Raw genomic sequence first — 23,840 nt, forward strand, 5'->3', positions numbered from 1 at the left:
ATAAGGAAACTTTAAAATAAAATTGGCTGATTATCATTACACTCATAAGTGATTTTTCACATAACCTGCTTTTCCAACATCAGGACCTTTATACATATGAATTTATTTTTTGTGAAGTGTTTTTATAATAACAAAGATTGGAACTAATCTGATGTCTGTCCATGGAAGATTGAATAAGTCATAGTGCATCCCAAGATGGAGCATTAGTCTGCTGTGGAGGTGAAGAGGAAGTTCTCTTGACTGCTGCAGCTCCAGGAAATACTGTTAGGTGAAAAAGAAGAAGATGGAGAACAGGAAAAGGGGAAGAAGAAAGTGTTACAATATTTTGGGCAGATAGCTTTATTTTTCTAAGAATGGAAGGAAAATTAATTTATGTTTCAGTTGAGTGTCATTATGGGTGGATTGGCTGATAGTACAAGGACCTGCTGAATATATTGATATTAACGACAAAAATAGAGGTAAGGAGATATCTTGTTTTTGGAATACCATATTTAGAAAAAAGTAGCAATGACCCCATATTAATAATTCTACCCAAGTAGCAAATCTAATTCTAACCCACCCATTAAGTACCTGTTTATTACAATACATCATGAGGCAGTAAGCGTAATTAGTCCATGTTAAATTCTGTAAGATATAATGAACACTTTCATAAAATAAAGTATGTTAAGATAAAAGAGGCAGGATATCTATGGAATATAATAAAACCTAGACAATATATAAGTGTGAAACAATGGTCAGAAAAATCAATGCTAATTCCAACAAACTACTCTGAATATTTAATCAGCACATCAGAATTTGAATACTGACTTGGTATTTGATAATTTTAAGCAATTACCATTTAACTTACGTGTGATTAAGGTACTATATGTTAAGTAAAATATCCTTCTCTCTTTTTTTTAGCCGCACCATGTGACTTGCAGGATCTTAATTCCTTGACCCGGGATCGTACCTGTGCCCCCTGCAGTGGCAACGTAGAGTCCTAACCCCTGGACTGCCAGGCAACTCCCATCCTTCTCTTTTATGAATATTCATTGAAGTGTTTAGAGGCACAATCATATAGCTTCTTGAATTTTCTTTAACATGATTTGGAGGGAAATTGGGTGGGTTTATACATGAAGTAAATTTGGCTATGGGTGGGTCCTGTGAAACTGTGATGGGTTCACTTGGTTTATTTTATCAATATTAACCCTTTCTCTTTCATAGATGTCTGAAATTTAAAGTTAATATTTAAAATGTCATTATTTCCATAATGAACAAATATTGGAAAACAAATATTTTCCCTCTATTTGCTAAAACTTTATCCTTTTATTTTTTAGGGCACCACTCTTCCTTATATTGCACTGCTTAGCCTTCAGATTTCAGAGAGTGTTACATTGAAGTCTCTTTGACTCTGTTTCTCATCATTTTACCCAAACCATGGTCAACAACTTCAAGAGATGTAAGTCAAAGGAGTACAGTTAACCACGGGGGTAGAGTTGCAAACTGGAGAAGACAAGATACAACTAAGTGTACTGTTGTTTCGCACCTCTGATTAATTTTTCACTCTGTTAAGCAGGTCATCAAATCCAGATTTTTTTTAAATTGGACTTTATTTTTAAGAACAGTTTCAAGGGACTTCCTTGGTGGTCCAGTGGTTAAGACTCCACGCTCCCAATGCAGGGGACCCGGGTTCAATCCCTGGTCGAGGCACTAGATCCTGCATGCAGGCTGCAACTAAGAAGCTCGTGTGCCGCAACTAAGACCCTGCGCAGCCATAAATAAATAAATATTAAAAAAAAATAAAATAAAAGAACAGTTTTAGGTTCCCAGCAAATCCGAGTGGAAGGTACAAAAGAGTTCCCATGTACCCCCTTCCCCCACATAAGCAGAGCCTCCCTGACTGTCAGCATCCCACACCAGAGTGGGACATTTGTTACAATCAATGAATCTGTACTGACACATCATTATCACCCAAAATCCACAGTTGACATTAGGGTTCACTCCTGGTGTTGTGAATTCTGTGGATTTTGACAAATGTATAATGACATGTATCCACCTTTACAGTATCATACAGAGTAGTTTCTGCCCTAAAAATCTGTGCTCTGCCTATTCATGTCTCCTTCCCACTTAACCTGTGGCAAGCCCTGATCTTTTTACTCTCTCCACAGTTTGGTCTTTTCTAGAATGTCATATATTTGCAGTCATACAGTATGTACCCTTTTCAGGTTGGCTTCTTTCACTTTGTCATATGCATTCAGGTTTTTTTTTTGTTTTATTTTTGAAGTTTTGAATTTAATTTATTTTTTTATACAGCAGGTTCTTATTAGTCATCTATTTTTTTAATTTATTTATTTTTGCTGTGTTGGGTCTTTGTTTCTGTGCGAGGGCTTTCTCTAGTTGCGGCAAGCGGGGGCCACTCTTCATCACGGTACGCGGGCCTCTCACTATCACAGCCTCTCTTGTTGTGGAGCACAGGCTCCAGACGCGCAGGCTCAGTAATTATGGCTCACGGGCCTAGTTGCTCCGCGGCATGTGGTATCCTCCCAAACCAGGGCTCGAACCCGTGTCCCCTGCATTGGCAGGCAGACTCTCAACCACTGCGCCACCAGGGAAGCCCTAGTTATCTATTTTATGCATATTAGTGTGTATATGTCAACCCCAATCTCCCAATTCATCCCACCACCAGCACCACCACCACAACCACCACCACTTTCCCCCCTTGGTGTCCATAGGTTTGTTCTCTACATCTGTGTCTCTATGTCTGCCCTGCAAACCGGTTCATCTGTACCATTTTTCTAGATTCCACATATATGTGTTAATATACGATATTTGTTTTTCTCTTTCTGACTTACTTCACTCTGTATGACAGAGTATCCCAATTTTGTTCCTTTTTATGGCTAATATTCCATTGTATATATGCACCACATCTTCTTTATCCATTCATGTGTCGATAGGCATTTAGGTTGCTTCCACAACCTGGCTATTGTAAATAGTGCTGCAGTGAACATTGGTGTGCATGTGTCTTTTTGTTTTGTTTTTAATTAATTTATTTTATTTTTGGCTGCATTAGGTCTTTGTTGTTGTGCGCGGGCTTCTCATTGCGGTGGCCTCTCCCTTTTTTCCACATCCTCTCCAGCATTTGTTGTTTGTAGACTTTCTGATGATGCCCATTCTAACTGGTGTGAGGTGATACCTCATTGTAGTTTTGATTTGCATTTCTTTTTTTTTTTTTTAATTTTATTTATTTATTTTTGGCTGCATTGGGTCTTCGTTGCCGCACGAGGGCTTTCTCTAGTTGTGGCGAGCGGGGGCTACTCTTCGTTGTGGCACGTGGGCTTCTCACTGTGGTGGCTTCTCTTGTTGCGGAGCATGGGCTGTAGGCATGCAGGCTTCAGTAGTTGTGGCACGTGGGCTCAGTAGTTGTGGCTTGTGGGCTCCAGTGCGCAGGCTCAGTAGTTCTGGCGCATGGGCTTAGTTGCTTCGTGACATGTGAGATCTTCCCCAACCAGGGATTGAACCCGTGTTCCCTGCATTGGCAGGCAGATTCTTCACCACTGCACCACCAGGGAAGCCCTTGCATTTCTCTAATAATTAGTGATGTTGAGCAGATTTTCATGTGCTTCTTGACCATCTGTATGTCTTTTTTGGAGAAATGTCTGTTTAGGTCTTCTGCCCATTTTTTGATTGGGTTGTTTGTTTTTTTAATATTGAGCCACATGTGTTGTTTATATATTTTGGAGATAAATCCTTTGTCCATTGATTTGTTTGCAAACATTTTCTCCCATTCTGAGGGTTTTCTTTTCATCTTGTTTGTAGACTCCTGTGCTTTGCAAAATCTTTTAAGTTTCATTAGGTCTCATTTGTTTATTTTTGTTTTTATTTCCATTACTCTAGGAGGTGGATCAAAAAAGATCTTGCTGTGATTTATGTCAAAGAGTGTTCTTCCTACGTTTTCGTCTAAGAGTTTTATAGTGTCCAGTCTTAACATTTAGGTCTCTAATCCATTTTGAGTTTATTTTTGTGTCTGGTGTTAGGGAGTGTTCTAATTTCATTCTTTTACATGTAGCTGTCCAGTTTTCCCAGCACCACTTATTGAAGAGACTGTCTTTTCTCCATTGTATATCCTTGCCTCCTTTGTCATAGATTAGTTGACCATAGGTGCGTGGGTTTATCTCTGGGCTTTCTATCCTGTTCTATTGACTCTATTTCTGTTTTTGTGCCAGTACCATACTGTCTTGATTACTATAGCTTTGCAGTATAGTCTGAAGTCAGGGAGTCTGATTCCGCCAGATCCGTTTTTTTCACTCAAGACTGCTTTGGCTATTCAGGGTCTTTTGTGTCTTCATACAAATTTTAAGAATTTGTGTTCTAGTTTTGTAAGAAATGCCACTGGTAATTTGATAGGGATTGCATTGAATCTGTAGATTGCTTTGGGTAGTATAGTCATTTTCCCAATATTGATTCTTCCAATCCAAGAACATGGTATATCTCTCCATCTGTTTGTGTCATCTTTGATTTCTTTCATCAGTGTCTTATAGTTTTCTGAGTACAGGTCTTTTGTCTCTTTAGGTAGGTTTATTCCTAGGTATTTTATTCTTTTTGTTGCAATGGTGAATAGGATTGTTTCCTTAATTTCTCTTTCTGATCTTTTGTTGTTAGTGTACAGGAATGCAAGAGATTTCTGTGCATTAATTTTGTATCCTGCAACTTTACCAAATTCATTGATTAGCTCTGGTAGTTTTCTGGTGGCATCTTTAGGATTCTCTATGTACAGTATCATGTCATCTGCAAACAGTGACAGTTTTACTTCTTCCTTTCTGATTTGTATTCCTTTTATTTCTTTTTCTTCTCTGATTGCTGCAGCTAGGACGTTGAATAATAGTGGAGAGAGTGGACATCCATGTCTTGTTCCTGATCTTAGAGGAAATGCTTTCAGTTTTTCACCATTGAGAATGATGTTTGCTGTGGGTTTGTCATATATGGCCTTTATTATGTTGAGGTAGGTTCCCTCTATGCCCACTTTCTGGAGAGTTTTTACCATAAAATGGTGTTGAATTTTGTCAAAAGCTTTTTCTACATCTATTGAGATGATCATATGGTTTTTGTTCTTCAGTTTGTTACTATGGTGTATCACATTGATTGATTTGTGTATATTGAAGAATCCTTGCTTCCCTGGGATAAATCCCACTTGATCATGGTGTGTGATCCTTTCAATGTGTTGTTGGATTCTGATTGCTACTATTTTGTTGAGGATTTTTGCATCTGTATTCATCAGTGATATTGGTCTGTAATTTTTTCTTTTTGTAGTATCTTTGTCTGGATTTGGTATCAGGGTGATGGTGGCCTCACAGAATGAGTTTGGGAGTGTTCCTTCCTCTGCAATTTTTTGGAAGAGTTTGAGAAGGATGGGTGTTACCTTTTCTCTAAATGTTTGATAGAATTCACCTGTGAAGCCATGTGGTCCTGGACTTCTGTTTGCTGGAAGATTTTTTTTTTTTTTTTTTTTTTAATTTATTTGCCTGTGTTGGGTCTTCGTTTCTGTGCAAGGGCTTTCTCCAGTTGCGGCAAGTGGGGCCACTCTTCATCGCGGTGCGCGGGCCTCTCACTATCATGGCCTCTTGTTGTGGAGCACAGGCTCCAGATGCACAGGCTCAGTAGTTGTGGCTCAAGGGCCTAGTTGCTCCGTGGCATGTGGGATCTTCCCAGACCAGGGCTCTAACCCGTGTCCCCTGCATTAGCAGGCAGATTCTCAACCACTGTGCCACCAGGGAAGCCCAACTGCTGGAAGATTTTTAGTAGTTTCAGTTTCATAACTTGTGATTGGTCTGTTCATATTTTCTATTTCTTCCTGGTTCAGTCTTGGAAGGTTTTATACCTTTCTAAGAATTTGTACATTTCTTCCAGGTTGTCCATTTCATTGGCATAGAGTTGCTTGTAAGTTGTCTCTTATGATGCTTTGTATTTCTGCCGTTTCTATTGTAACTTCTCCCTTTTCATTTCTAATTTTATTTATTTATTTAATAAATTTATTTATTTTCTTTCTTTCTTTTTGGCTGCATTGGGTCTTCATTGCTGCGTGCGGGCTTTCTCTAGTTACACCGAGTGGGGGCTACTCTTCGTTGTGGTGTGCAGGCTTCTCATTGCAGTGGCTTCTCTTGATGCGGAGCATGGCCTCTAGGCACTCGGGCTTCCATAGTTGTGGCTTGTGGGCTCTAGAGCACAGGCTCAGTAGTTGTGGCACACGGGCTTAGTTGCTCCGCGGCATGTGAGATCTTCACAGACCAGGGCTCGACCCCATGTCCTTTTCATTGGCAGGTGGATTCCTAACCACTGCACCACCAGGGAAGTCCCTCTAATTTTATTGATTTGAGTCCTCTCTCTCTTTTTCTTGATGAGTCTGGCTAAAGGTTTATCAGTTTTGTTTACCTTCTCAAAGAACCAGCTTTTAGTTTTATTGATCTTTGCTATTGTTTTCTTTGTTTCTATTTCATTTATTTCTGCTCTCATCTTTATTTCTTTCCTTCTACTAACTTTGGGTTTTGTTTGTTCTTCTTTCTCTAGTTCCTTTAAGTATAAGGTTAGATTGTTTATTTGAGATTTTTCTTGTTTCTTGAGGTAGGCTTGTATTGCTATAAACTTCCCTCTTAGAAATCCTTTTGCTGCATCCCATAGGTTTTGGGTCATCATGTTTTTGTTTTAATTTGTCTCTAGGTATTTTTTGATTTCCTGTTTGATTTCCTCAGTGATCCCTTGGTTATTTAGTAATGTATTGTGTAGCCTCCACGTGTTTGTGGTTTTTACGTTTTTTTCCCTGTAATTGATTTCTAATCTCATAGCGCTGTGGTTGGAAAAGATGCTTGATATGATTTCAATTTTCTTAAATTTACTGAGGCTTGATTTGTGACCCAAGATGTGATCTATCCTGGAGAATGTTCCATGTGCACTTGAGAAGAAACTGTAATCTGCTGTTCTTGGATGGAATGTCCTATAAATATCAATTTAAATCTATCTGGTCTATTGTGTCATTTAAAGCTTCTGTTTCCTTATTAATTTTCTGTCGGGATGATCTGTCCATTGGTGTAAGTGAGGTGTTAAAGTCCCCCACTATTACTGTGTTACTGTTGATTTCCTCTTTTATAGCTGTTAGCAGTTACCTTATGTATTAAGGTGCTCCTATGTTGGGTGCATATATATTTATAATTGTTATATCTTCTTCTTGGATTGATCCCTGGATCATTATGTAGTGTCCTTCCTTGTCTCTTGTAACATTCTTTATTTTTAAAAAATTTATTTAGTTATTTATTTTTGGGTGTGTTGGGTCTTTGTTTCTGTGCGAGGGCTTTTCTCTAGTTGCGGCGAGCGGGGGCCACTCTTCATCACGGTGCGCGGGCCTCTCACTGTCGCAGCCTCTCCCATTGCAGAGCACAGGCTCCAGACACGCAGGCTCAGTACATTCTTTATTTTAAAGTCTATTATATCTGATATGAGTATTGCTACTCCAGCTTTCTTTTAATTTCAATTTGCATGGAATATCTTTTTCCATCCCCTCACTTTCAGTCTGTATGTGTCCCTAGGTCTGAAGTGGGTCTTTTGTAGACAGCATATATATGGGTATTGTTTTTGTATCCATTCAGCAAGCCTGTGTCTTTTGGTTGGAGCATTTAATCCATTCACGTTTAAGGCAATTATCCATATGTTTGTTCCTATTACCATTTTCTTAATTGTTATGGGTTTGTTTTTGTAGATCCTTTTCTTCTCTTGTGTTTCCCACTTACAGAAGTTCCTTTAGCATTTTTTGTAGAGCTGGTTTGATGGTGCTGAATTCTCTTAGCTTTTGCTTGTCTGTAAAATTTTTGATTTCTCTGTCGAATCTGAATGAGATGCTTGCCAGGCAGAGCAATCTTGGTTGTAGGTTCTTCCCTTTCATCACTTTAAATATATCGTGCCACTCCCTTCTGACTTGTAGAGTTTCTGCTGAGAAATCAGCTGTTAACCTTATAGGAGTTCCCTTGTATGTTATGTATCGTTTTTCCCTGTTGCTTTCAATAATTTTTCTTTGTCTTTAATTTTTGTCAATTTGATTACTGTGTGTCTTGGCGTGTTTCTCCTTGGGTTTATCCTGCCTGGGACTCTGTGCTTCCTGGAGTTGGGTGGCTGTTTCCTTTCCCATGTTAAGGAAGTTTTTGACTATAATCTCTTCAAATATTTTCTCTGGTCCTTTCTCTCTCTCTTCACCTTCTGGGACCCCTATAATGCGAATGTTGTTGTGTTTAATGTTGTCCCAGAGGTCTCTTAGGCTGTCTTCATTTCTTTTCATTCTTTTTTCTTTATTCTGTTTCACGGCCTTGAATTCCACCATTCTGTCTTCCAGGTCACTTTATCCGTTCTTCTGCCTCAGTTATTCTGCTATTGATTCCTTCTAGTGTAGTTTTTCATTTCAGTTATTGTATTGTTAATCTCTGTTTGTTTGTTCTTTAATTCTTCTAGGTCTTTGTTAAACATTTCTTGCATCTTCTCAATTTTGCCTCCATTTTTATTCCGAGGTCCTGGATCATTTTCACTATCATTATTCAGAATTCTTTTTCTGGAAGGTTCCCTATCTCCACTTCATTTAATTGTTTTTCTGGGGTTTTATCTTGTTTTTTCATCTAGTACATAGTGCTCTGCCTTTTCATTTTGTGTATCTTTCTGTGAGTGTCCCATTTAGGTTTCCTCCACGTCCTTTCATGACTTGGTAACTCATTTCTTTTCAGTGCTGAATAGTGTTTCTTTGTATGGACCACAGTTTATCTATCCATTCACCTACTGAAGGACATCTTGATTACTTTTGGGCAATTAAGAATAAAGCTGCTATAGGAAGTTCCCTGGTGGTGCAATGATTAAGAATCTGCCTGGCAGTGCAGGGGGCACAGGTTCCAGCCCTGGTCTGGGAAGATCCCACATGCCATGGAGCAGCTAGGCCCGTGTGCCACAACTACTGGGCCTCCGCATCCCAACTGCTGAAGCCTGTGAGTCTAGAGCCCGTGCTCTGCAACAAGAGAAGCCACTGCAATGAGAAGCCTGTGCACTGCAACAACGAGTAGCCGCTGCTCACCACAACTACAGAAAGCCCACACGCAGCAATGAAGACCCAACTTGGGGGAAAAAAGCTGCTGTAAACATTCATCTGAGGATTTTGTGTGGGCATAAGTTTTCAGCTGCTTTGGGTAAATACCAAGGAGCTCCATGCCAAACTATATGGTAAGAGTATGATGAGTTTTATAGGAAACTGCCAAACTCTTCCAAAGTGGCTGTACCATTTTGCATTCCCACCAGCATTGAATGAGAGTTTCTGTTGCTCCATGTCCTCGTCAGCATTTGGTATTGTCAGAGTTCTGGACTTTGGCTATTTCTAAAAGATATGTAGTGATACCTCGTTGTTTTAATTTGAAATTCCTAATAACAAATGATATTGAGCATCTTTTCATATGCTGTTTGCCATCTATATACCTTTTTTGTGAGGTGTCTGTTTATTGTTATATAAAGAAAAACAGAAGCAAAACAAGTTTATTAACCACATTTACGTGAACAACAATTTTTTGTCTTATTTTTTGGCTGCGCTGCACCACATGCAGGATCTTAGTTCCCCGACCAGGGATGGAACCCGTTCCTCTGCAGTGGAAGCATGGCGTCTTAAGCACTGGACCGCCAGGGAAGTCCCAACAGCAATTTTTTTAAACCACCTAAAATTTAGATGCTTCCAAAGAATTCAAATTAGGATTCATCATAGCATCACATCCTTCAGATTCATATTTTACTTGTTTATGTTAATGGTCAGTAAATTATTAAACTGTTTTTATATTTATTTATTTTATTTATTTATTTTATTTTTTGGCTGCATCAGGTCTTAGTTGCAGTACATGGGATCTTTCATTGCGGTGCATGGTCTTTCCTCTAGTTTTGGTGCATGGGCTCCAGAGTGCACGGCCTCTGTAGTTGTGGCATGAGGGTTCCAGAGTGCATAGGGTCTGTAGCTGAAGCATGCAGGCTCTCTAGTTGTGGTGCGCAGGCTCAGTAGTTGCAGCATGGGGTCAGTAGTTGTGGCATGTGGGCTTAGTTGCCCCATGGCATGTGGGATCTTAGCTCCCTGACCAGGGATTGAACTGGCATCGCCTGCATTTCAAGACTGATTCTTAACCACTGGACCACCAGGGAAGTCCCAGTCAATAAATTATTAAATAACAAATGGTTAATTCGAACTAGAGTTTAGGGGACATATAACTTTTGATGAAGTACAGACTACTTATCGTGATTATATGCTAACAAATAAAATATTTCTGGCAGGATACACAGTCGTTGATAACAGAACTTAACTCCTGTATTATAGAGGATGGGGGAGTAAACAGAAGAATGAGGAAATAGCATTTTATGTATATGCACTTAAATCTACTCAAAATTTTCTAAACAAAAAGTCTAGGTTTTATAGTACACATTGAAAAAATAATCAGGAAAACACTGGTAAACCAAAACAAAAATGTGTGTGGGGATATGTATGAAATTAATCAATACATGCAAATTATAGAAAAATATTGGGAATTATAATAAAGAGAAATTACATAAATGAATTTAAATAATAACTAGATACATCATTTAAATGGGAGTGAGCATCACAAAGTTTGGGTAATTACAAAAGATCACAAAATATCTTTGAATCCTGGACCAGTTGTGGTCACATGTCTCATCCCCATTAAAAACTGCAGTCATTCATGAAAAAAATCTAGTCTGTGTCCTGTCTTTTTCGGAGTGATTTCTGTGGAAGGACACTTAGGGACTGAATCAAACACATCTTATTTTCAGGGGATGTGACAGGAAAATCCCCCCACCCCCACCCAGCTCTGTGGCTTGAATTTTGGAGGTTAGATCAGACCAAGTTATCACTGCTCAAAGAATGAGTGGGGCAAAATCGTTAGAAATCCTCACAGATCTGGAGCCAGTGGTGACTTTCAGGGAAACACTTAGACCTTAACACCATTATGTACCTTCATTATTACTTCCCTCTAAGCTTGGCAATCTTTCATTCATTCTTTTATCAAATGAAGTGTTTATTATTTTGAATGAGAGGTACCTTCTTTGCACTGATCCCAGTAATTTGCTGTAGACATAAAATTACTGATAAAATAAAGTGCATCCTGTTCCCCAGAACCACTAAGAAAGAAGATGGAGGTGTTCAGTTCTATACTAATCACAGAAAGTTTACAGAGACTATTCAGAGTTCTCTGTAGTAACAGAACCAATGTATATACAGGGAGAGAGAGAGACTTAATTTATTATTTATTTATCTATTTATCTTTTCTCAGCGATAACAGTGGTGAGAGAGAGACATTTTAAGGAACTGGCTCACAAAATGGTGGTGGATGGCAAGTCCAAAACCTGCAGGGAAGGCTGGCAGGCTGGAGACCCCGGGAATAGCAGATGTTGCAGTCTGAAGACAGCTTATAGACAGAGTTCCCTCTGTAAGTGTCTGTGTTCTAATCTCCTCCTATTATAGGGACATCAGTCATATTGGGTTAGGGCCCACCCTAATGAACTCACAGTAACTGAATTACCTCTTTAAAGACCCTGTCTCCAAATACAGGCTTATTCATAGGTCCTGGGGGTTAGGATTTAAACATATGAATTTGGTAGGGGGCATGGGAGGACACAACTCGGCCCATAATACTTCATACTCTGGCATCACTGAATTCATGTCGTTCTCACATAAAAAATACATTGACTCCAACCCACTTGCCCGCAAAGTCTTAACCCCTTGGATCATGCATTACATGCCCATCATATCTTCAACAAATAATCATCCAGCTACAGCCTTGATGTTCTCTCAGGAGCAGGCTTCCCCAGTTTTTACAAGAGAGATAGGCTTAGAACTCCCCTAGTCTTCAAGTTCCTGTTCCTTTTTGCTTAACAATTCCTGCTTCAGTTTCTCTCTCTCCTCTTGCATGTACTGTGAACAGCAAGGAGAAACCAGGCCATGCCTTCAAGAGCTTGCTTAAAAATCTCATGTCAGTATCCAGGTTCATCACTAACAGGTTCTACTTTCCACAAAACATGAAAATGCAGTTTGGCCAAGTTCTTTGCCACTATAACAATGATTGCCTTTCCTCCCATTTCAAATAACATGTTCCCACATTTCTGTTTCAGCCCTCATCAAAAGCAGCTTTAATATTTATATTTCTAGCACTCTTCTGTTTATGATGATATATGTATATCTTTAAGATGATAGGAGCTTTTTCTACAGCTCTCCTTTTTTTCTCTCTGAGCCCTCTTCAGAATCACCTTTAGCTTTCATATTTCAATCAACAGTCTCTTCAGGGCAGTCTAGGCCTTTTCTAACATGTTCTTCAAAACTCCTTCAGCTCTGCGTATTACCCAGTTCCAAAGCCACTTGAGTATGTGTAGGTATTTGTCATAGTAGCACCCCTCTTCCTGGTGCCAAAGTCTGTACTAGTTGGTGTTCTTCAGAGAAACAGAATCAGTAGGGTGTGTGTGTGTGTGTGTGTGTGTGTGTGTGTGTACACAGTGTGGAGGCACAATTCCTTCTATCCTTGTCTGCACCCTTGTCATCTTACAATATATTGCATGTTTTATTTATTATTTGTTTTGTCTGATGTATATCTTTTTTGTTGCTAGTATTGGCTTAATAGAGGCAGGTCCTTTACCAGATATTTTTCTTCCTGATACCTCTTACAGACACGAATAATGTTTGACACACATCAGATGCTTAACACATGCCTATTGAAGCAGTGAATAAAAGTATACCCATTTTGTTCATGTTCCTTTTTAAGATTCTGTAAGTTCTTCCTACTTCTCTCTTTTCTTCTTCTTCCAGGCTGCAGTAGTGCTCAGAAATCACAAATGAAAAATAATAATATTTTCTAGGTAAAACACTTGGGTTGGCGAGAAACACAGCCCATGAAGCCCATCCTTTGTCTTAGCTGTCTTCTGTCACTTTTTAGACTGTGTCTTGCCTATCAATTTTACCTGATCTTTTCCAGCCATTTCAGATATGTTATGGCCTGGGTTCCTGGCTTCTCCCCCTCCTCAATAAATTACTTAATCACTACTAATAGTTCTCAATAATTTGATCATTTTTAAATGTTTCTCTAAGATCATCTCAAGTCCCCATGCTCACACTGCCACTGCATTTACGTGTGAAATAAAAATTCCTTCCCAGCAAGTACATGACGTGATATTGTCCCAAACCTTTATTTACCGGGTAAAATGACCCCTGTGTACATGTGCAAAGATAGGAATTTGGAAATTTTTGGCTTACAGTGGTATTTATGCCATGACATTGAATGAGATCACTAATAAAATGTGTGCAGATTGTGAGGAGAGATGACTATTGATTAAACTCTCAGGAATTCCATTACTAAGTGGATGAGAGAAAATGAAGAATCAGCAAATTTAAGTTAAAAATGCAAAAGTTATCAATGATGTCAAGAGCTACTGAGAGGAAGTTTAACCAAAATCTTACGTATCACTGTTATGTTTAGGAGTTTGCTCATGACATTGGTTTTGTGAGGATAAAACTGCACATAGAATGAGTGAAGAATTACCTAAGAGTTGAGATAATACAATAAGAGAGGGAAAACACTCTAAAAAAGTGGAGTTGTAGAGACTTCCCTAGTGGTGCAGTGGTTTAGAATCCGCCTGCCAATGCAGGGGACACGGGTTCAATCCCTGGTCCAGGAAGATCCCAGGTGCTGCGGAATAACTAAGCCCATGTGCCACAACTACTGAGCCTGTGCTCTAGACCCTGCGAGCCACAACTACTGAGCCCACGTGCTGCAACTACTGAAGTCTGCACACTAGGGCCCGCGTGCCAAAACTACTGAGCCTGCCTGCCTAGAGCCCATGCTCCAAAACAAGAGAAGCCACAGCAATGAGAAGCCGGTGCACTGCAATGAAGAGCAGACCCCACTCGCCACAACTAGAGGGAAAGCCTGCGTGCGGCAACGAAGACCTAACGCAGCCAAAAAATAAATTTAAAAAAAACAGTGGAGTTGCAAAGGGTGTGAGAAATGGTAGAATCAGAAAATGTACTGGATACAAGAGTGAAGTGTAATTGTTTCAAGGTATCCAATATTTATCAAGTTATTTTTAAGAGATTCAAAGAGACTGAAGCGCATTGATGAGATTATCTTTCAAGAGATTTGATAAAACAGCTTGTCTTGGCCAAGAGCTTCTCCTTAGGGTGTCTCCGTAAAGGGTCTTTGAAGACAGTGGCAGTTTTGGAAGGAAATATTTTCTAGATGATATTGGATATAAACTTGTCCTTTGTCTTCACAGAGTGGGCAGGAGGAGTCGTCTTAGCCATTAAGCTTTGCCCCAGTATTTCAAGGTGGGTGGAACTCAGAGTGACATCCCCCAAGTGCATTGGATTCTGCTTTTTCCTCTGCTGGATACTGTAGCACTTGATAAATACCTTTAGTTGCTGTGAGTAAACTGGACCAAGAAAGAGGAAAAACAACTGCAGAAAAAATTCATAGATACTGTTTTTCAGTCATTTCAGAAAGGTGTATTGCCTCACTACATGAATTCATGTTGTTCTTCATTGACCTGATGTGTTACGGGCTCATGGTCTACCAGCGGCTCCATGGGTCTTTTCCCGCACAGACACAAGCAGAGAATCCAGTGCGTTCACAGCAGCAGCCTCTCCCCTAGACTTTCCCATGAGACCAAAGCACCATTCTTATCGTGCTGAGGAAAAAAGCCACGTTCACCATTCTCATTCTGGTGAATATGTTGTCTGCTTTTACCCTCTCTCTTTATTTTATCTTTTTGGATAACCATGATTATGAACCCACACCATGGTCTAATGAACGCCTCTGAAAAGGTATTTTCAGGTTTCCCGACATTCATCCCTTAGTGCTCTTTGGCAGTGACACTCAGCTCTCTCAGTTTAGCTTTCCTGTTGGGCAAGGAAAACAAATATTCTGAGTGTAGCTCCTGGGCTATAAATTCTCTCTAGAACACCCTGCCGTTTATTTAATCAACTTTATATATTTGTATGCTCACGTTTTATGCCATTTCATCTTCCAGAAGATTTTGACTCAAAATTGATAACAGTGATAATAACTCTGCTTCATATTACAAGTAGAGTATAAAAACACGAAAGCTACTCATAATTATCCAAAAATAATTTTCTAAAATTATATAATGTTATTCACTACAGGTTCAGGGAATTTTATGATAATATAGAGAATGTTCAAGATTTAGGAGTGTAGGTTATAACAGCACTTTAATTTAAACGTTAAACTTTATGTTGACACTTAAAAGATTTATTTGAATTTACAAAGCTTAGTGGGGAAAATAGATGTTTCATTTGGAGAGCAAAAGACCTGGGAATACTTTTGAGCTGTAAAGTCATATATGGAATTCAAAGACTGAAGGAAGATCGATGTGTTTGTGGTATAGTGTGCGATGGGAAGAGTGATGAGAAAAGAAGCAGAGGAAGCAGGTGAAGGCTTTTTTTGCCAGGTGTCAGAGGATATCTCAGTGATGAGAATGATCCGAACTTTTTGTAGGGAAGATGATGAGTTTATGGGGGATTAGTCAGGTGGGATAATAATCAGTGTTGTATATGGTAACAAGTGTAAGTATTCAATTCAAATAAATTTACTTTATTAAACTCTACATTTTAGCATCATTTAATATTTGTTTTAATTGAAAACTTTGTGTTTGTTTGAAGTAGTTCTTAGAAGTGATGCATTTACAGTATTTGATAGGCATATTTTGGAAATTATGCTTTTATGAAAGTGAATTTTAGAAATTGTGATCTATTGGCAATTGAAGGATACTTTTAAAAGTTGAATGCTCTTTTCCTCTTTATTACCCAACTGTAGTAAGTTATTTGCCTTTTATTACCACTAACATTTATTAACATAATACCTGTCAAACGTTGAAGCACTAACTCACAAAGGGACTGTATTTGGACATAGGGCATTTATAGAGGTAAATAAAGATAAGTGAGGTTATAAGAGTGTGGCTGTATTCCATTAAGACTGGTTTTCTTCTGTTGACAAAAACTCAATTAACAATCAAGAAGAAAAAAGTGAATTTTATTCAATTAAACTGAGGTTTATAACCTGGGAGACAGAGTCTCAGAATGTCTGAGATCTGTTCTGCCTGTTGGAAGTTGAAGGCACAACGATATACATTTATGAGACAAAGGATCATACAACAAAATGACATGCTGACATTTTATACAAAGTTCATAGGCCAAGTAAGCATGTACAAAGCAGTCAGTGAGTCACCATAACCCCCAATAGAGTTGGGAAAGAATGCTAATCTTTTAAGAAGTTCCATTGCTAGCATCAGAAGAAAGGGAAAAAAAATTGATCTTTACAGTCAAGAAAGCATTCCCATCTTTGAGGAAGACTAGTTAGTGTGTAATGCAGATGCACACTGCACATTAAGGAGGTAGAGAGGCCAAAGCAGAAAATTTTATGTTTAAATTTTCTTGTCCTGCCTTGAAATATAAATTTCATTGCATCACTCATAAGATGAGGGATAGACACCAGGAGTATGCACACGAGGAGAAAAGGCCATGTGAGGACAGAGCAAGAAGTTGGCTACCCAAAAGCCAAAACAGAGGCCTCAGGAAAAACTATACTTTTTGACACCTTCCTGTTAGACTTTTAGCATCCAGAACTGCAAGAAAATAAATTTCTGTTATTTAAGCCACCCAGTCTATACTCTTACTAAACCAGTTTCATTTGCCCGATGCACAGCAAGCCAAACGCTGAGACGCTGAGGTTTGCAGCAGAGAAACTGTTTATTCATAAGGCAGCCAAGCGAGGAGAAGCAAAGACAAATCTCAGATTCACCTCCCTAAAGGGGAGGGGCTAGGAATGTTTATGGGATAAAGCTGGGTGGGGGGGATGGGAATTGAAGATAAGAAAAGGTGATTGTTGTTCTGCACAGGTAAAAGTAAGCTACAGACATTTTCATGAGACACCTGTTCAGAAAATGGCAGCGTTAGCATGTTCTGAGGGTGGGCTGTTGGCCCTCTGACATCAAAAGGTCACTGAGCCGACATTTGCGCATGCCCAGATGGAGGGTCGGTGGTCTTAACCAGTTTTAACCAGCTCGAGCTCAAACTGGACACAGCTGACTCCCAAGTTCCTAAAACAACTTGGGCAAAGATCTTATTGTTTAGGCTATTTGCCGCTTGGGAGTACCTGCAAGTTTTTGTAAAAGCAAAGTGAGCTTGATCAGTGAAAGCAGGTTACAGTTTATAACTTATGACTACCCTAGGTTTCAATAGTATTCAAATGTTATGGCAGCCCTAGCAGACTAACACAATTCTCATTTAATATTTTCTCATCACCAAATAAATGAGCTCAACACCCAAGAAATATAGTTAGGCCTACAACACCACTTCTGCTGTCACAGTAAAGTCTGCCATCAGACAACTGAAGGAATTGGAGGACCAGTAGAAGCACCACCATTTGAAACCTTGCTAGCCTTTAATAAATGGGTTGATTTGTGTAACAAAATATATATAGAGAGAGAGAGACAGGGGGAACACAATTGTAACAATTCTAAAAAGGCCACAAAATTAAAAATTAGCTTTTACACAATTTAGGACATTTAGTTTGGCAGTTCCTATTTTTCTTCCACTTCTGATGATCCTGTTGATTTTTGCTTCTACTCCTCAAAATGACTGATAACATAGGCAGGGGAACCGTTTTCTGTGGGAACCAGAGGCAGAGCTCCTGCTTGTCCATCCTCTTCAGGGCAGCCGAACATCGCACTACTTGCTTTTCTGTCATGGACCTGTATGGAGTCTTTTTTTCTTCTTCCTGACCAAACAAACTGAAACTTAAAAAACCGAATAACACTGCCGGCCACATGCATTTGAAGAGCAATTAACAATGTTTCTAGCTATGTGTGGACTCGTTTTATGTACGAATGACTGGAATGATACGGCATTTAGATGAGTCGATTTGGGAGCATCGCAAATAATAGTTTTATCCTCTAGGAGCTGCCTGGGCTTCACGGAGTCTGAAATAATATCTCTTCGCAGCCTTTAACAACGACCAAAGCCCCTCCCTCCTTTGAGGTAGGAACACCACCAGCAGCGTTCCTCGGGGCTGCAAATCCAATGCTCCTGTTGAACATTATGAACTAGCTTCGCCGCGGCCTCTGGAGCGCTGGGAACTACATTACCCAGAAGGCACGGGCGGAGAGGCCTCAGTTACGAGGCAACGGCCACTCAGGATGAGGGGTTCCCGCGCGTGAGCGTCGGGGCGGGACTTCCGGCGACCCCGTTGTGGCGGTCATTTTTGCTCCCCTCAGGTTTGTTCGCCATCCAGAGCGTTGTGTCAGGATCGAGGTGACGGGACCGAGAAGATCCGAGAGGAGGGCCTGTCCCCGCAACACAGGGGCAGGTCTGAGGCTCGGCGACGCCGCCCGGGGTATCCCGCGCCAAGCCCGGAAGAGTGACCGCCGTGCCCACGTTTCGCCTCCTCTCCCGCAGCTCCCGGCCCCGCTCTATCCACCGAGTCCGATGGCGGCGGCGGCGCTGAGGGACCCGCCTAAGGTAAACGCTCGTCCTCCGGCCCCTCACCGCCCTCACTGCACCAGACACTAAAGCCCCGAGTGCGGGACGCTTGCTCACGTGCCCGCAGCCCAGGCCGTGGTGTCCAGGACGGTGAGGTGGCCGTGGGCGGCGCGTGGGCGAGGGTGACAGGCGGAGGGACCGGCAGGTGCAAAGGCTTGGAGGTCGGACCGAGCCAGGAGGATTCGGGAAACCTGGGGTCCATCTTATGGCTGCAGTAAAGAGAGTGTGAGGTGGACTCACGCCTGGACCGGCAGAGAGAGAGGTTGTTCCTTTATTCTGAGGGACCTGGGAGCCACGGAGGGCTGTGAACGGACGAGGAACAGTGTATGTGAGGGCTTTAAAAGTTTTCAAAAAGCTGCTCAGAGAAGAGAACGGATTGGAATGGGGGTGACAAAGAGAGGCACAGGGAGTTGAGTCCTCGTCCAAGGTCGCAGGATCTGATGAGAGGCAACAGAGGTTAGTCAGTCAGCCTGAGGTCACTAGGTTCCAGGGCTGGGTGGGGATACAAGGGAGTCCTGCACACATGGAGCCCAGCCACGGTTGCCCAGGTTCTGAAGGTTGAAGAGGCACTTGTAGAACCTATGTAAGGCAGGAGAGGGTGTCCCAGTCCCTCACTGGTTCTGGGTGGCTAATACTGAAACAGAGATCAGAAGCAAGGCAGGCAGGGCTTTCCCTGGCTATGGGCTCCCTCAGAGAACTGGGATTGTACCAGATCATGTTTGATTTTGTTAAGCACTCTGTGGATCTGGGTGAGTCCAGAGAGGTGCCTGTGATGTGGGGCAGGGAGGTGGTAGAGCTGTGGGAGTGCAACTGTGAGGTCTGAAGATGTGAAAGAGGTTTGGTCAACTGAATGACGTGCACATCAAGGGGAAGTGTGAGCTGAGGGCCCACAGGCCCTGGTGTTGGGGATTAAGGGTAAAGATGAGCCCATGTTTGGCTGTGTCTTGGAGGCACAATGTGGGAGACCTCACGGAAATTACTTGGGGGGAGGGATGGGGCCCTGTAGGCCAGGCCCAGAGTTTAGATGGCATTTATCCCCCCGGCCACCGCCTTTTGTTGCTGAGGGCTGAACACAGTGAGGAGAGATCAGGCATCATTGGCACCAGGCCTGACGTGGGGAGCTCTGATGGAGGATGACCGTGGAATACATGTGTGAGGAGATGAATTGTGGGTCCTCAGAGAGAGAATGTTTATGTTTCATCTATCTCATTCATGACAGGGTGGTGTGACCTTTGAGGACATTGCCCTGTACTTCTCCTGGGAGGAATGGAAGCTCCTTGATGAGGCTCAGAGACGCCTGTACCATGATGTGATGCTGGAGAACTTTGCACTTGTATCTTCACTGGGTAAGAGCCTCACCCTCCCCAGTGACCTGGGCTAGGCTCTGTATCCTGCCTCACTCTTTTTTCTCCAAGGTGTGCTCTGTCCTTCTCACATATGGACCTTGGGCACTGCTTGTTTCCCCAGCTTTCTGGGTAGTTGCTGTGATAGTTAGGGCTGGGTTGTTTGCACTGCCCCCTTCTCTCCCCGTAGCCCCAATACAGTCTGTACTCAACCCTCATAGGGGTGGATTTGAGTAAGCAGTCTTGGAGTGAGGCTAAAGGATTGCATCTTAAACTTGCCCTTTCCCTGGTCAGGTGGTGTATCCAGGTCCATGGCACTTCTGTGTCCCAGGTTTTGTTCCTTTTTATCATCTGACATTTCCTTCTGCCTCCATATGCCAGGAATTGAAGGTATTGTCATGACCATTACTTACCTGGACCATGGGCTGTTTTCCAAGGCTGTCCTTAATGGTTCTACTTGTGTTGTTTAGATCTCTTTTCTTTTTTCTTTTCTCCAGCTTATTGAGGTATAATTGACAAATAATACTGTATATATTTAAAGTGTACAGGGAGTTCCCTGGTGGTCTAGTGGTTAGGATTCAGCGCTTTCACTGCCGTGGCCCGGGTTCAATCCGTGGTTGGAGAACTGAGATCCCACAAGCCGCACGGTGTGGCCAAAAAATGAAAAAAAAATTAAAAAGTACAAGGAAGTGTACAATGTCATGATTTTATATATACACACATACAGTATGAAATGATTACTACAGTCAAGTTGATTAACACATCCATTACCTCACATAATTGTATTTACATTTTTCGTGTGTGTGAAAACACTTAAGATCTACTCTGTTAGCCCATTTGAAGTATACAATACAGCATTACAGTACATTACAATACAGTATAGGCTCCATGCTGTATTAGTTCCTCAGAGCTTATTCATTTTATAAAACTGACCAACATCTCCCCATTTTCCCAGACCTGAGCACCTGGCATTCTACTCTTTGTTTCTATAGGTTCAACTGTTTTTTTTTTTCAAGATTCCATATATAAGTGATAGCATACAGTATTTGTCTTTCTCTGGCTTATTTCACTTTGCATTATGCCCTCCAGGTTCATTGTTGTTGTCACAAATGCATGATTTCTTTTTTTAATGGCTGAATAATACTCCATTGCATATAAATGGACTTTATTAATCCATTCATTTGTAGACAGATACAGGCATATTGCAGGTTAGGTTCCAGACCACCGCAATAAGGTGAGTAACACAATAAAGTAAGTCACAAAAAGTTTTGTTTTCCAGTGCCTATAAATGTTATGTTTACACAGTATAGTAGCCAGTAAGTGTGCAATAGCATTATGTCTTAAAAAACAACATATATACCCTAGTTAAAAAATACTTAATTGCTAAAAAAAATTTTAATCATCATCTGAGTTGTATCTTTTTGCTGTTGGAGCAATTTATTGGTACATATATACAATGGAATATTACTCAGCCATAAAAAGGAACGAAATTGAGTCATTTGTTGAGACGTGGATGGATCTAGAGACTGTCATACAGAGTGAAGTAAGTCAGAAAGAGAAAAACAAATATCGTATATTAATGCATGTATGTGGAACCTAGAAAAATGGTATAGATGAGCCAGTTTGCAGGGCAGAAGTTGAGACACAGATGTAGAGAATGGACATATGGACACCAAGGGGGGAAAACTGCGGTGGGGTGGGGATGGTGGTGTGCTGAATTGGGCGATTGGGATTGACATGTATACACTGATGTGTATAAAATTGATGCCTAATAAGAACCTGCAGTATAAAAAAACAAACAAAACAACTAATACTAAACTTTCATTGGGTTATTTGTATGGAAATATGTTAATATAAATGTTTCAGACATTACATGAAATTTCTAAAAATCTTATATTTGTATTTGTATGGAAATATGTATGGAAATATGTTAATATAAATGTTTCAGACATTACATGAAATTTCTAAAAATCTTATATTTGTATTTGTATGGAAATATGTATGGAAATATGTTAATATAAATGTTTCAGACATTACATGAAATTTCTAAAAATCTTATATGTTCTGGTATAATGTTATAAGTAATAATCCTAGTTATTACTTTAAAATGTATATCTCAGAAATAACTAATTTTCTTGTCAACTGCATTATTATGAACTTGCATCAAATCTTTAACCGTGGTCATTTTTAAGTCTTTTGTCATTTACAGATAGTTCTGGGTGTACTCTGATGATTTTGCAAATATGTTCCTATAAAAGGGTTTCATCTTCAAGAAAGTCATGGAAAAGACTCTGACAAGTACAGGTTTCTGGTAACTGACTGTACTGCTGAACTGAATGAATAAGCATTTTCAGAACTCTAATGAAAAACTGATGAACTCATAAAAGTGCTAACAAAAGATCAAGATGAAAAAAAAAATTAATTACATGGGACTGAGTGAACTGAAAAAAAAAAAAAGAATTGTCCAGTACAATTTTCCTGAAAGAAATATTATTGATTTTTCACTCAAATAGATTATATTTTGCTTCAGCCCTCAAAGAAATTACTTTATTTCTTTCAGTTTACATTTGAAAAGTAACGCATCCTACTTTATTTTTCTAAAACTGTACCACGTTGCATATCTAGCATAAAAATGTTCATGTCAAAAAAAAATTTTTTTTAATTAATTAATTAATTTATGGCTGCGTTGGGTCTTCGTTGCTGCGCGCAGGCTTTCTCTCTAGTTACAGCGAGTGTAGCTACTCTTTGTTGCAGTACAGGGGCTTCTCATTGCAGTGGCTTCTTTTATTGTGGAGCACGGGCTCTAGGTGCATGGGCTTCAGTAGTTGTGGCGCGCAAGGTCTAGAGTGCTGGCTCAGTAGTTGTGGCGCACGGGCTTAGTTGCTCCGCGGCATATGGAATCTTCCCAGACCAGAGCTCGAACCCGTGTCCCCTGCATTGGCAGGCAGAGTCTTAACCACTGCGCCACCAGGGAAGTCCCTTGCCTTAATTTGACTGATCAGGGTGCTGACTGATCAGGTTGCTGAAGGTTTTGGTGGCTTTGGCAGTTTCTTCAAATAAGACAACAATGATGGTTGCCACATCAATGGACTCTTCCTTTCAGGAATGATTTCTCTGTAGCACGCGATACTGTTTGATAACATTTAACACACAGTAGAACTTCTTTCGAAATTGGAGTCAATCTTCTCAAACCCTACTGCTGCTTTATGAACTAAGTTTATGTAATATTCTAAAGCCTTTGTCGGGCTTCCCTGGTGGCGCAGTGGTTGAGAATCTGCCTGCCAATGCAGGGGACACGAGTTCAAGCCCTGGTCTGGGAGGATCCCACATGCCGCGGAGCGACTAGGCCCGTGAGCCACAATTGCTGAGCCTGCGCGTCTGGAGCCTGTGCTCCGCAACAAGAGAGGCTGCGATGGTGAGAGGCCCGTGCACCGCGATGAAGAGTGGCCCCCACTTGCCGCAGCTAGAGAAAGCCCTCGCACAGAAACGAAGACCCAACACAGCCATAAATAAATAAATAAATAAAAAATTTTTTTAAAAAGCCCAATTACATTTTTAAAAATTTTAAATAATAAAATAAAATAAAGCCTTTGTCATCATTTCAACAATCTGCACAGCATCTTCACCAGGAGTACATTCCATCCAAGAAACCATTTTCTTTTCTCATCTGTAAGAAACAGCTCCTCATCTGTTAAAGTTTTCTCTTGAGATTGCAGCAATTCCGTCATCTTCCAGCTGCACTTCTAATTCTAGTTCTCTTGGTTTTTCCACTACATCTGCAGTTACTTCCTCCACTTAAGTCCTGAACCCCTCAAAGTCATCCAGAGAGTTGGAATCAGCTTTTTCTCAACTCCTGTTAATGTTGATATTTTTACCTCTTCCCATGATTCATAAATGTTCTTAATGGCATCTAG

At 40.6% G+C, this 23,840-nt stretch overlaps 1 protein-coding gene across 30 annotated transcripts in view; it reads left to right on the forward strand.

Moving 5' to 3' along the window:
- LOC309617245 (zinc finger protein 773-like) overlaps positions 1–23,840 on the forward strand; it is a 137,815-nt gene that overhangs the window by 27,071 nt on the left and 86,904 nt on the right. For 20 of the 30 annotated variants that reach the window (XR_014237833.1, XR_014237834.1, XR_014237835.1 and 17 more), the window contains 5 exons: positions 382–458; positions 901–998; positions 1,317–14,356; positions 18,002–18,562; positions 19,803–19,929. Coding sequence is in view for 18 of the 30 variants with exons in the window: in XM_082369182.1 (XP_082225308.1) it covers positions 18,530–18,562; positions 19,803–19,929 (160 nt within the window). In the remaining 12 variants the exon portion in view is untranslated. The other 10 variants (XM_082369181.1, XM_082369179.1, XM_082369193.1 and 7 more) reach the window with 9 other exon arrangements.

The sequence above is a fragment of the Balaenoptera borealis genome, assembly GCF_965194805.1.
Source record: "Balaenoptera borealis genome assembly, chromosome: 19".
NCBI lineage: Eukaryota > Metazoa > Chordata > Mammalia > Artiodactyla > Balaenopteridae > Balaenoptera > Balaenoptera borealis.